The 13,444-nt window shown below is 44.3% G+C and overlaps 1 protein-coding gene across 2 annotated transcripts in view; it reads right to left on the minus strand.

Annotated features, from left to right (window-relative positions):
* Nucleotides 1-5,277: 5,277 nt before the first annotated feature.
* Nucleotides 5,278-13,444, minus strand: part of LOC143342877 (uncharacterized) — a 134,959-nt gene continuing 126,792 nt past the window's right edge. For both annotated transcript variants that reach the window (XM_076767182.1, XM_076767181.1), the window contains 5 exons: nucleotides 11,757-12,293; nucleotides 9,533-9,849; nucleotides 8,590-8,913; nucleotides 7,892-8,349; nucleotides 5,278-7,478 (listed from right to left, as the gene is read on the minus strand). In XM_076767182.1, the coding sequence (XP_076623297.1) occupies nucleotides 7,222-7,478; nucleotides 7,892-8,349; nucleotides 8,590-8,913; nucleotides 9,533-9,849; nucleotides 11,757-12,293 (1,893 nt within the window). In that variant the 3' untranslated portion in view covers nucleotides 5,278-7,221. The remainder of the gene's footprint in view (nucleotides 7,479-7,891; nucleotides 8,350-8,589; nucleotides 8,914-9,532; nucleotides 9,850-11,756; nucleotides 12,294-13,444) is intronic.

Raw genomic sequence — 13,444 nt, forward strand, 5'->3', positions numbered from 1 at the left:
GAGTTCCACGATCTTAACTATAGATTGTCTGGACAAATCTGTCCTAAGCTATGCTTAAAACAAGATTCAACAACCAGATAGTAATTTCTAGATGTGTTACATAAATTGATGTTGTAACTGTAGAGGGCTGGTAAGGAATGCCCCCGCGGGGCACCGTGTGGTAATGGAAATGTTTTTTGACATCGCCGGTGGAATACGTTTTCATGGTAGTGTCGTCATTAGTCATTAGCAAAGGTGCCAAATGAATATAGAATGGTAAGCAGTTGCGTGTGCGTGTCTAAAAATTATGGCCACCGGGGCTCGCGTTTCCTCCAGGGACATTCGTTATCGCTCCCCGACGGTACATGAACAGCTTGCACGGTACCGGGTACTTGTTATACCTTTTCCGACAAATTAATGTCGAGTAAGCGTATTGGTCGGATAAAACCGACAAGTGCACTACGCAGCTTGTAGGTATCTACAAAGAGAAGTTCTATAATTGGTATTACAGTTACCATGAATTTATTTCCGAGGTATATTAGTACAACTCCCGAGGGTTGGTTTCTTAATGCAATTCTTGGACAGTAGCAGTTCTATTGATAGGTTATAATAGTATTCTTGGTCCCAAGAACGAGGAAGTAGGAATCAGTACTTTTGGTCTACAATAGTCTTACTCTGTGGTAATGAGATTACTGTTTATTATTTGTAAGATTAGTATCTCTTCTAATTTTAGAAATGATAACGTTGTTTACTGCTAGAATACCCATAACCTCACTTTCAGAAGTATGCTTCTATTCTTTAGTAATTCTACTCTGGGGATGAGGACTAATAATCCTGTGTCTAGACTATTATTTTGATAGAGTACTCCTACAACTGTTCCTGATCCTATTGGAAGTAGAAAGTACTATCATTTGTTAGCAGTACTGTTTCAAGACAGGGTTATTAATCTACACCATAGATTCTACAGGATTCAGAACTGTTGATATATAATTCTAAATCTTAACGTTGTTTACTGCTAGAATACTCATAACCTCACTTTCAGATGTATGCTTCTATTCTTTAGTAATTCTACTCTGGGGATGAGGACTAATAATCCTGTGTCTAGACTATTATTTTGATAGAGTACTCCTACAACTGTTCCTGATCCTATTGGAAGTAGAAAGTACTATCATTTGTTAGCAGTACTGTTTCAAGACAGGGCTATTAATCTACACCATAGATTCTACAGGATTCAGAACTGTTGATATATAATTCTAAATCTTAACGTTGTTTACTGCTAGAATACTCATAACCTCACTTTCAGATGTATGCTTCTAATCTTTAGTAATTCTACTCTGGGGATGAGGACTAATAATCCTATGTCTAGACTATTATTTTGATAGAGTACTTCTACAACTGCTTGTGATCCTATTGGAAGTAGAAAGTACTCTCACTTGTTAGCAGTACTGTTTCAAGACAGGGCTATTAATCTACACCATAGATTCTACAGGATTAAGAACTGTTGATATATAGTTCTACATCTTCGGTAATACTATGCCCAAGAATAGAATTATTAGTGTAAGTCCTACTCGTTAATATCGTTGTATCCAAGCGTAGGATCAGGGCACGCTACGGTGGACCGTGTTACGGGTTCTAGGAGGATTCCGTGAAAACGGGCATCCACGCGAGAGTGCATTCTCTTTCAGGCGTGCACGACAGGTACAATCCACCACCGAGTACACTTACGCATTATATAGTTGCGTAATCGTGGCCTAGTTCGCGTACGCGAGTCAGTTTTAATATTCGCGAACGCAATTTCGTGTGGTGGAACGTCGCGAAGTCAGTTTCCTTGAACACCTAACCTCTTAGACAAAAGTCGATTGTTGGGCAACCGAGGAAGTGTATTTTCCTATTGTTGCTATTCGGTGTATTCTCGAATAACGAAAGAAAACAGTCACGATAGTATCGATAAAAATATAAATATTTAGCGTGAATTGTACGTGCTGAATTACGATCGCGGTAACAATTCACGCGGATAATAGCATGGGCTTGTAAACCCTTACCAACGTTAGAGGCAGATAAATCGCTAAAAAACGAGTAAGAATGCTTCCTCGAGAAATGTCTGCGCGTCGATTTGCGTAATTGACCAGTAAAACGGTTCCAAACACGCGATTTACCACGAGGATTTCACTTCGAATTCTAGCTGTTTTTTGTACCGCTGAAAACTAGCAGTATAACCTCAAATCGTCACTCTTCCAAGTCAGGACTGTACAACTGTAGCGTTATAGTTCATCGTGTATCACAATTATACTACGTGGCTACCCAACCTGCCTAATATCGTGTAACCCTGTTCTAACCTATTGCATTCTCCGAATAATTCGATTCTACATGTAACAACTCGACGATATCTAGTTGTCAGTGATTCCTTAGTGGTACAAGAATGCATAGCTCGTGTCAAGGTTCCATTCAGCCCTTGACCCAGCCCATAAACGTCCACAAAGCGATGCAGCGTTCGGCTATCCGCCTTCGAAGCATCCTCAAATGCGTTTCGACGCCACCATACGTGCCACCTACGAAACACACCGACGCGACCCGCGGATACCAAGGTTTCTACTCGCGAATGTGGTATTTAATCAGGCCACAGCTGGATGATTTTCCATCCAGCCATGAGAATTCATAGTTGCTTATGTAACGGTGTACCTGTTCGTCGTAGAGCCCGGGTTAACGTGACATAATCGCTTCATTCTCGGTTCCGTTCGAGCATCCTTTGGATGCCGAGCGTCGCTGCACCGTCGATTAGTCAATGCCCACGCGACGTACGACCGTGTGTGGCCGTTTGCTTGCGTGCCTCCATGCTAATGGCGATCTTTCGCAACGCGGCACGAAGAGGCTCGCGATTGGAAAAGTGGACTGATAGGTTGGCGTGGCTCTTGTACCTTCGATTCTCTTCCTTCGACGGGGTAGACAAGATCTGCCCGCGCGAAGTGTGCTCGCTGCGTCTCGCGGAGAAAGCGAGAGAGACCTCGCAAGTCTAAATCGAACCGTAGAGATAGTAACAGACGTTTCACCCTCCGAGAGAAACCACTTTCGCTGTTTTCGCTACACGTGCGTTTTCATATTTTTCCCTCCTTGGCCCGAGGAGGGCATGGTCACTTTCGTGCGACGCCACGTTCCTAGCGATGGCGGAATTTTACCGTGCCCGCGGGGCAGCGTCGAGCTCCCAACTACGTTCTAATAATTACCGTAACTATCGAAAGTAATTGTAATTATTAACCAAGTTATTCGGGTATCATGTTCCCCTGATTCCAAGTTCGAAAACCAACCAGAATTTCGCCAAGGAAAGTAAATACACAGAGATATTTATATGATAGTTTAAATGTAGAAATACTGATAAGGACGGTAATAATAGTAACAATAGAAAAAGTTGAAGTAGGAGTAGTAATGATAGTAGCAGTATAGAATAGTTTGAATATACAGGGTGTTCAATATACTGGAGGTCAAAATAACACGAAAATCAAGAATACCAATTTGTTAATGGAGGCTTTGTTAAAAAGTTATTAACGTTTGAAGTTCCGTCCGTACTGAATTTTTTTCTCAAAAATGCGCAGGATTTCGGGGGTATGTGTAATGACCAAAAATGATTGTAATTGACCCCCACAGCTAACAATATTTTTTTCAAAACGATTTGAAATATTTTAATTTCGTCGAAAAATTTCACACCTCCTCGAATTTTTTTCTCGAAAATGTGCAGGATTTCGGGGGTATGTCTATTCACCAAAAATGATTGTAATTGACCCCCACAGCTAACAATATTTTTTTCAGAACGATTTGAAATATTTAATTTCGTCGAAAAATTTCACACCTTCTCGAATTTTTTTCTAGAAAATGTGCAGGATTTCGGGGGTATGTGTAATGACTAAAAATGATTGTAATTTACCCCTGCAGCTAACAATATTTTTTTCAGAACGATTTAAAATATTTTAATTTCGTCGAAAAATTTCACACCTTCTCGAATTTTTTTCTAGAAAGTGGGTACGATTTCGGGGGTATGTGTAATGACCAAAAATGATCGTAATTTACCCCTGCAGCTAACAATATTTTTTTCAGAACGATTTGAAATATTTTAATTTCGTCGAAAAATTTCACACCTTCTCGAATTTTTTTCTAGAAAGTGGGTACGATTTCGGGGGTATGTGTAATGACCAAAAATGATCGTAATTGACCCCCACAGCTAACAATATTTTTTTCAGAACGATTTGAAATATTTTAATTTCGTCGAAAAATTTCACACCTTCTCGAATTTTTTTCTAGAAAGTGGGTACGATTTCGGGGGTATGTGTAATGACTAAAAATGATCGTAATTTACCCCTGCAGCTAACAATATTTTTTTCAGAACGATTTGAAATATTTTAATTTCGTCGAAAAATTTCACACCTTCTCGAATTTTTTTCTAGAAAGTGGGTACGATTTCGGGAGTATGTGTAATGACCAAAAATGATCGTAATTTACCCCTGCAGCTAACAATATTTTTCTCAGAACGATTTGAAATATTTTAATTTCGTCGAAAAATTTCACACCTTCTTGAATTTTTTTCTAGAAAATGCGCAGGATTTCGGGGGTATGTGTAATGACCAAAAATGACTGTAATTGACCCCCACAGCTAACAATATTTTTTTCAGAACGATTTGAAATATTTAATTTCGTCGAAAAATTTCACACATTCTCGAATTTTTTTCTAGAAAATGTGTAGGATTTCGGGGGTATGTGTAATGACCAAAAATGATTGTAATTGACCCCCACAGCTAACAATATTTTTTTCAGAACGATTTGAAATATTTAATTTCGTCGAAAAATTTCACACCTTCTCGAATTTTTTTCTAGAAAATGCGCAGGATTTCGGGGGTATGTGTAATGACCAAAAATGATTGTAATTGACCCCCACAGCTAACAATATTTTTTTCGGAACGATTTGAAATATTTAATTTCGTCGAAAAATCAAATATACTTAATCTCGAAGAGTTAGAATAGCCAAATCCTGGAAATAAACCACAAATTGTTAACAAACACAAGATACTGGGCCAAAAGATTGCTGTTCTCCCTAGTACTATGAAATACAATTACTATATCTACTCGAGACATCTAGAAGATAATCTGTATATCTGAATATACTAATTGTAAATAGTATAGGGGAGGATAATTATTGTTTGGCCCAAGTAAACTTAATTGAATAAAAAGCAAATGATTTTGGGGATGAAATCGTTGGCACTGGCTCGAGCCATTAAAACACACGTTGACTTTGATCGACATCGTCTCGATTTATTTCCCGAATACTTCTTCAGATTGTCTACATCGTTCGGAATTGTCGTTTGTACTTAGAAGCGTAATGTGTCACGGCGAACACCTCGCGGAGCGGTGTTCTCGTCCGACAAAGATTCTAATCAGACATCGGAAGGATACTGACTTGGGGTAGGGTTTAAAGAATCCGTGGGATAGGTGTATAGCTCAACAAGTTTAATACGAGCCCCGAGGTAGTTGTTTGAGCGTGGTTAAGTGAGTAGTAGATACGAACCATTAAGACTATCGCCTAGGCCAGAGGGGACTCCTTGATTCCTGCGAAACTTTTTAATGTTTAAAGGCCATACGTCGCTTCACAGTATCCTCGTAACACCACACATGTAAAATACAATTAATTTTGCAAGAATTACAAATAATACATATCTAAATATAAATTATTATCTGTTTAGGTACCCATAATCGAGCAAACGATTTTTCAGTCTACGTTTCTTTCCCTTGTTCGGTTTATGAACCAAACAAGACAAAGAACATGCCAATCATATAACGTTCAGTCTAAACAACTAATTAGTCCTCCTATCGTTACACGTATACTAGTCGGAACAAGGAAGTTTTCTTTCAGGTTAGTTTCAAGCTGGAATTCGATACAACTCCATTGATATGGCCCTTTGCCTGTCATAGAACTAAGCGAGTATTTAGGTTAGAAAACCTGTAACATCCTTGGTCCAAATAGTACAACCATAAAACAATTTTGATAAACATACAAGAGCGCTTAACTTTTTATCACGTTGACTGTCCGTCGAATAGAGAACAAGTATCACCTGTACAAGTAATTTGAAAGATTTTTTAAATTGAAAAATTGTTTATACAAGTGCAACGATGTACTTAGACTTAGCATTGTAGGGAGATTGAGAGTAACACCTCTTCTATCGAGCCTATTAAAAATTTCACACCATTAGTAAACACACAGATAAATTATTAAGCTTGGTTGTCGTTTCCGAGGTCACTGGAATTGCTCTCAATCTCCCTGGACGTTCGAGTCCAGAGACAGGCAGTCAATGTGCTAACATCGTGCATCAGAATTAAATTACACGCCGTTCGAGAACGTATGTACAAACGAAGAAGGTACACGATTGAGAAAATATGCTAAAAGGCCGCAGGTTCCCCATCCCTGACCTAGGCCCACAGTCCAGCTAGCGAGTACCCTTGGATACTACTCGAGGAAGTATTCTACTGCATTCTATCGTGAACCTTTAATGAAAACCGATTTTCCTTGAAGAACGTTATTTGAAACATCAAATTCTAACTTGCATTTGATAACCTCGCTTTTCCTTTCCCTTTCCCGCGTAGCATCGGAATGAAAAAATAGATTACGTAGAAAAATAAATACGTAGGTTTCTTTATTTCGAGATCAATTTCGAGATCAATACTTTAGTCCTTTGTAGTCCTTTCTACCAAGGACCTGAAGTTCGTTCCACAGTAGAATACTCCCGGTTATGTAACAGACAATGGAAGGCTGGCGAGGACCGACTTCGCGCAGAGTCCAGGGATCCTATTTAACCGGTCGAGCTACATGTACACGGCGTTGAACTCACGCTTCGCGGCGGGAATGACAGTGGTAATAAAATATAACGTTATTATTATCGTTATTATTATCAAATACATCAACGGGGTAATAAAAATAGATGGAAAAGCCGCGACCCTCGCGATTGTCCGGTGTCCGCGAGCGATCGGTTCGGAAGTACATTCACTATTTACACGAATGAGCATTCCATCGGGAGTCCCCGTCGCGGTTGGCTCGCGCCTCGAGCCCCCTGTTCGCGAACCACGACGTGCCCGTCGGCTAGGAACTCTGTTTTTTCGTATGTTCGTCCGCACTTGGCTGCACGCCCGCACCTGTTCGAGGACAGAGTCGGTACGCGCCGTACGACTCCAAAGTAAAACCGTTTCCCTCGGTAGTCGCGGAGGTCATCAGGACACGACGCACTTCTCCGTGTCCCTCTGCGGCTGATTCGACGACGGCGACGACGACGTGGGGCCGCGTTTCCTCGCGCACGCAACCGCGTCGTTGGGCACGTACGAGATCCTGACGCCCCCGTACGCTCTTCTGGGCGGTAGAGCGTACGCAGCCGCCTCGTCCGAGCTGCTGGAGGAGCTGCAAGTCGAGCAGCAACTCTCCGCGTCCTCGTCCTCCCCGTCCATCCTCGACTTGGAACTTCCCGCTGTGCCTGTAATGCATGGACAACGTTAGCATTATGGTATCTGCCTTGGTGATGTTGTTACAGTAATTGTTCGCCTAGCTATCAATAGAGTTGACTACATTTTGAAGCCTCCCTATTACTCAGAGAAGAAAGGGACCCTTGTCTGTCTAGATTGGTATTGATATGTGTGAAATATAAAACATGCCTTGGAATACAAAGGTTTAAGGTCCGTATCAAATCATCAAAGTGATAGTGGCTCTCACTCGGAACACTGTAAGGCTGTCGATACGTCAGTCAATAGAGTATCTCCTGAAATAACTTTCCGAAGAAGCCTCAGTCAACAAATTGCTATTCTTGATTTTCGTCTTATTTTGACCCCTAGAATGACCCTAGGGGTGGCCGAACACCCTGTACAGTATGCAAAACAAAGTTTTACGCACCCCAGGCAGACGACGTGCTGGCGACCTCCTCCGGCTGTAGGCTCCTCGATCGAGACACATTCGTTCTCGACAGCGAGGCTGGCGACGGGGAGGGCGACGACGACGAATTCCTGTCGTTCGTGGGCGAGAGAGGGACACGCGACGACGTCCCTGCGTAGTCGTTCGCGTCTATGTCTCCCTGGAACCGTACTCGTCGCGACGTCGGCGTGGGTGGGTCCGTTTGGGCGATGATCAGGTTCGTCGGCGACGTCGCCGGGTCTTGGGCCAAGTTGCCGCCGGACAGCGTCCCGACGCCGCCGGCTATAACGACCACGCCTGGCGACGTGGAAGTCGACGCCGACGCCGAGGCTCCCGACGACGGCCGCGGCGGCGGAGGCAGTTCCGGCATACTCGATGCGTGGGAGGGAGCGCAGTTCTGGACGCATCTGAGTGGCTCTCGATCCCTTGCTTGCATCAGTCTGAAACACAAGAGGATTTCAAATTTAAACAAGATTTAAATTTGCTGTAAGTATTGTCTTTATGGGGTCGACACGATTCTCCAACAGTTAAATTAAACAACTGAGCCTACTTGAAGAGGGACTCCATAAAAGCCATAAGTTTACTTTGCAGAGCGTCCATAGAAAGAGAAATCAAGACGTGTCCCCTAAAGAAGGCATCGATTGACCTTTGCGTCCCTGACGGAGGGGAAATCAATTTACCTTCCCAATTCGCTGCGATTTTCCTCAGGATGAGAACTACGTTCTTGGAGCAGTCTCTCGAGATTCCTCTCGAGGAGCACCCGGTCAAGGCCACTCGGTCTGGAGCCACTAGAGGGGAACCCCTCGGCCGTGAATTCGGGGTTTATCGTGCTTTGCGTGGGTGTCGTCGCCAGAGAAGCAGACGTTTGATGATGCTTCCTGGTCATACGGGGGGAATTTCGCGGCGATCCTAGAGTGTGTCTAGATCCTGGCGGCGGGGGTGGTGGCGGAGGGGGCGGAGGGCTCGACGAACCCTCGCTGGCCGGCGGTTGTCTTCGACCAGTTCTGAAAATCGAATAGTAATGGAGTAAGTCGCCACCGTTTCAAATAAATAACCTGTCGCTACAGAACCACGGCCTTTTGGAGAGTGGAGGGTAAATAAGAAATGAAAGATAATATCGGCATTTTGTCAAGGTCACGTACCACGCCAGGGGGCCGAGATTAGTCACCTCAGAACACTCCATTAGGTTTAGGTTGGCTAAAAATCAATATTGGACTACCCGTTGGGTTAAGAAATGCGATGAAAGTCGCCTCGAGCGACAAGGGATAGGGACAACAGACTAAAACTAGTACTTTCCTACTGCAATTAATATAACAGGCATTGCAAGTTTTAAACTACACTAGAATTCTTGTTGCCTAAGCAAGAGGCTAACGAGAGCAATATCAACTGGATGTTCAAGATTACCTAGTGTACCATTTGGCTACGCAATAAGTGACATATGCCTCAAAGAAGAGAATCAACAGCAACAGCAGACTAGGGCCTATCCGTGCCTACAACCAAGGGACTATCTTCTGAAATCACGATTCCAACTTCCAACAAGCGTCAAGAATTCGCTCTAAATCGTCAGGTTGGATCCAAAGAATGTCTCGGGGCCCCGTGTCTCGACCAGACGACAGAGCATACCTGAGGAAGGAAGGTGGCGGTGGCGGGCCGGCGGAGGAGTCGCTGGGCGTCGTCGGCGGTTCTCCCTTGCTGCACGCTATGCTGCAATAAATGGCACCTCTTCGAGGCAGGAACGGCCGCCCGAGGAGGGAGGTGCGGCAAGTGGCGCAGCAAAAGCAAGCCTCGGTCGCGTGCCAGTGCTGACCCTCGTGCGACATTTGTCCTTGATCGACGCCGATCGGTTCGCCGCAGCTGTCGCAGTACTCGGCGAAGGAGGCGTCGAAGCAGCGTAGACAGTACGGTCGACCTTCCCTCATCACGTACCTCTGACCCCCGAGCTGGAAAAGAGGATGCAAATTTAGTCGAGAAACCGCTGATCCCGAGGGACTCGGTGAGCGATCGTTGGGGACTTGGGTCGGCGATGGAAAATTCATTTCCGTTGCAATCGGAGGACGAAGAGTCTTGCATTTCGATAAAACTAATATTGAGAACTGTAGAGCATGCTTCTGAAAGGAACGGAGGGTTACATTGGAGGGGATTTTTGTCCCTAGTACAGCGCCATCTGTCGGTTGGCGTTGAAATCGTTCGGAGTATCTCTAGGGACCATTAATTTCAGTTCTAACCTCAGTTGCGATTCTATGTTTTTCGTCTTAGTTTTAATTACGAAGCAAGAATTAACATAGAAACGCAACAACTAGCAAGTGACCATAACCTCTCTATCGACATTAAAGTATACATTGTCTAATAACGAAACGAATTACGAAATCAGTGTTAAGCCTCGATGACCGATATATTAATAGGAGGGGATCTGTGAATAAATACCGCGATCGTTCTGAACCATAAATCTAATTTACAGAGTTTGATAAATAGGAAATAGCGAATTGGATGGTATCCAGGTTGAATGTTAAATTGCCTATCGGCTTGAAAAATTCAAGCACGATATCGAATGAAATCTCTAGCAACGAACTACGAGCTACCCGTGCAAAATGGTGGGTACTTCCAAATCGCAAACTCGTTTCGAACTGACAGCCATTTAGTTTCGAGTGCCTCCCATTCGTCAGCCCGTACGCGTACACCTGGCATTTTTATTTTCCTGTCATTCCATTAATAGACGTCCCTGTCGGGGGCTGATCGATGCATCAATGGAGATCGACGTAGTTTCGGATTATCGCTGGCCCATGGCGGGCCGAAACGCCGACGGTGACGCGCGGTCCTTTCCCCGGATCGTCCATTATAGCGTTCGTAGAGACGATAAGGAGCTTTGTCTGGCCGATTGGCACAAAAGAGATGCACGGCTCGCGTCGACTGGCTATGACATTTATCGACACCTAGATTCAATGAATTATCGTGCGCAAACTGTATGCCACGGACGGCCGTCACAGGATATAAAGGGGATACAGCTCTGAGGCTGACAGCTAAATCGTCCTGGTACTGGGGGAGGGGGGTAAATGACTCTCAACGGACGCGGCCGTCGGGCGTAAATAATTCGTCGCGTAGCAAAAAGTGCAAATGATGGAAGTTTCTTGCGTTCTGTCATCCGACTCGGCCACGAAACGATACGTTGTTGTATAAACGCATCGATAAAAGTCGCGATTCTTTGACGCCGACAGGGAACTGCGACCTGTCAGACGCCCGATTATGATGATACCCTTGCGCGAATTGATTTGCAGTACGCAAAAAAAATCGTACCACGCTGAAGAACATTTCCACTCGGTGTCCGAATCGTCTTCAATTGCGAAAGTAAAGTAATTTTCTAAAACGGTTGGCTCAAGTTTTCGAGTTGGTCCAATGAGTATTGTGAGTTTCATCGAAATGGGCGTCTGAAGTTACAGTTGTTGACGATAGACACGGTACTTGAGGCCTACGAAATGTCCATTTTGTTTATATTACGGAACGTATAGTTACCATACTGTACAAAGACTTGTGAAACGACCTAACCTGAGAGACTCTGTGCATCTCTTTTGTCAACATCAGAGCGAGAATGAGAAAGTACATATCATCCGAGAAGCCTAGCCAAACCGACGCCAAGGTGTTAATAACACCCACCTGACGGGGAACCTAACTGCAGTGTACCTTATCAATTAACACGTGTCTACTATTCCATCTGGCGCTGACATAGCGAGCGTAATAAATTACGCATAATCCTTCCGTTAGTATTCTCAAAATTGTGATCGATACGATTGACTCTCGGATTGGTGGAGAAGAGAGCACGGACGCTCCAAGGGGCATTCCTCGATCGTTTTACCTGTCGATCGCATTCTAGACAGGCGAAGTGCCTCATGTGCCAGGCCCTGCCCTCCGCCTCGGTGCACTCGTCCGCCAGTATGATCTCGTCGCAGGCGCAGCATCGCGGCTTCAACGTCTCCGCGTGATGTCTGCCGCAGTAGAGCCTGCCGTCCCGCCAGAAGTATATCAGGTCGACGAGCAGCTGCCTGCAAACGCAGCAGACGAAGCACGCCGGATGCCAGAGCGCCGAGGGTCCGGCGCGGCTCGCAGCGACCGCCATCTCGCCGGCCGCGATGGGCCTGGCGCACTCGCGGCATCCGGCCCCGTGGGGCCTCTCGAGCTGGTTCGCGTGTCCCCGTCCCAGGGCCTCGCGTTTCCGCTGCGCCGCGAACACCCTCAGCTCTCGCTTCTCCTCCTCGGACAGACCGCTGCAGTACCTAGCCTCGTTGTCGTGCGGCGGTAGCTGTTGCAGCAGCTGCTTCACCCGTTCCCGCTCGCCGGCGCTACCCGCGTACGGGATCTTGTCTTCCGGTAGCGCGCTGAAATACAGGTGTACCTGCGACAGCGTGTACGCGCACGGATTGTAATTAAGAGCGATCGTGTGGAACAGAGCGCGCCCGGCTGCTAGGGCCCCCGACAGGCCCCAACAGGCCCCGGCGGGTCGCGTTTCGAGGCGGTCGTTTTGTTACCAACCGGGGCTGCCGAACTTCCCGCTTCCTCGACAGGGCAGGATAAGGGGAGATCGGGGCAACACAATTTTTCCTCATTTTATTTGTACTTTTGACCTTTTTTTAACACTACGAGTGAAAATTAAAGAAAATGAGTTTGAAAGTATTTGGGCGATTAAGTCGCGACGTATCCATGTGCCCCATGGGGCATTTTTTTTTTCTTTATACAGGGTGTTCGGCCACCCCTGGGAAAAATTTTAATAGAGGATTCTAGAGGCCAAAATAAGACGAAAATGAAGAATACCAATTTGTTGGTGGAGGCTTCGTTAAAACGTTATTAACAATTAAATTCGAAAATTTCAAATCGTTCTGGAAAAATTATTTTCGGTTGCGGGGCTCAATTACAATTATTTTTGGTGAATACACATACTTCCGAAATCCTACTCACTTTCGAGAAAAAAATTCGAGTAAGTGCTGAAAGTTTTGGCAGAAAAAAAAATTTTTCAAATCGTTTTAGAAAAATTATTTTCGGTTACAAGAGTCGATTGCAATCATTTTTGGTCAATACACATAGCCCCGAATTCCTACGCACTTTTGAGAAAAAAATTCCTTAGTGAAAATCTAATATGAGGCCAGAAATGGTTCTGCGAAATTTCACGCGTATCTTTAAAACGTCATAACTTCTGAACGGATTAGAGGATTTTAATGTTTCAAACGGCAAACAACGCGTATTTTGGTGAAGAATATGTAAAAATTTTAACGATATTGAAAAAGTTGTTCCTTGACCACGTAGAGTGAGAAAACTCCCATAAAAATATTCCAAGTTTGAAAGTACCGTAACTCCTACAATTGTGAATATATTTCAATGAAACTTTTTTCTGAAGTAGAGCTCATGGGTATCTACGTATAGCGCCAAACAAAATGACTAAAAATGAAAATCGATTTTTTAAGAAAAATCGACAGGGGGTAGGTGCCTCAATTTTTCGACGAAAAAAAAAAATTTCAAATTGTTCTGAAAAAATTATTTCCGGTTGCGGAG

Source organism: Colletes latitarsis, chromosome 6 (genome assembly GCF_051014445.1).
Source record: "Colletes latitarsis isolate SP2378_abdomen chromosome 6, iyColLati1, whole genome shotgun sequence".
NCBI classification, from domain to species: domain Eukaryota; kingdom Metazoa; phylum Arthropoda; class Insecta; order Hymenoptera; family Colletidae; genus Colletes; species Colletes latitarsis.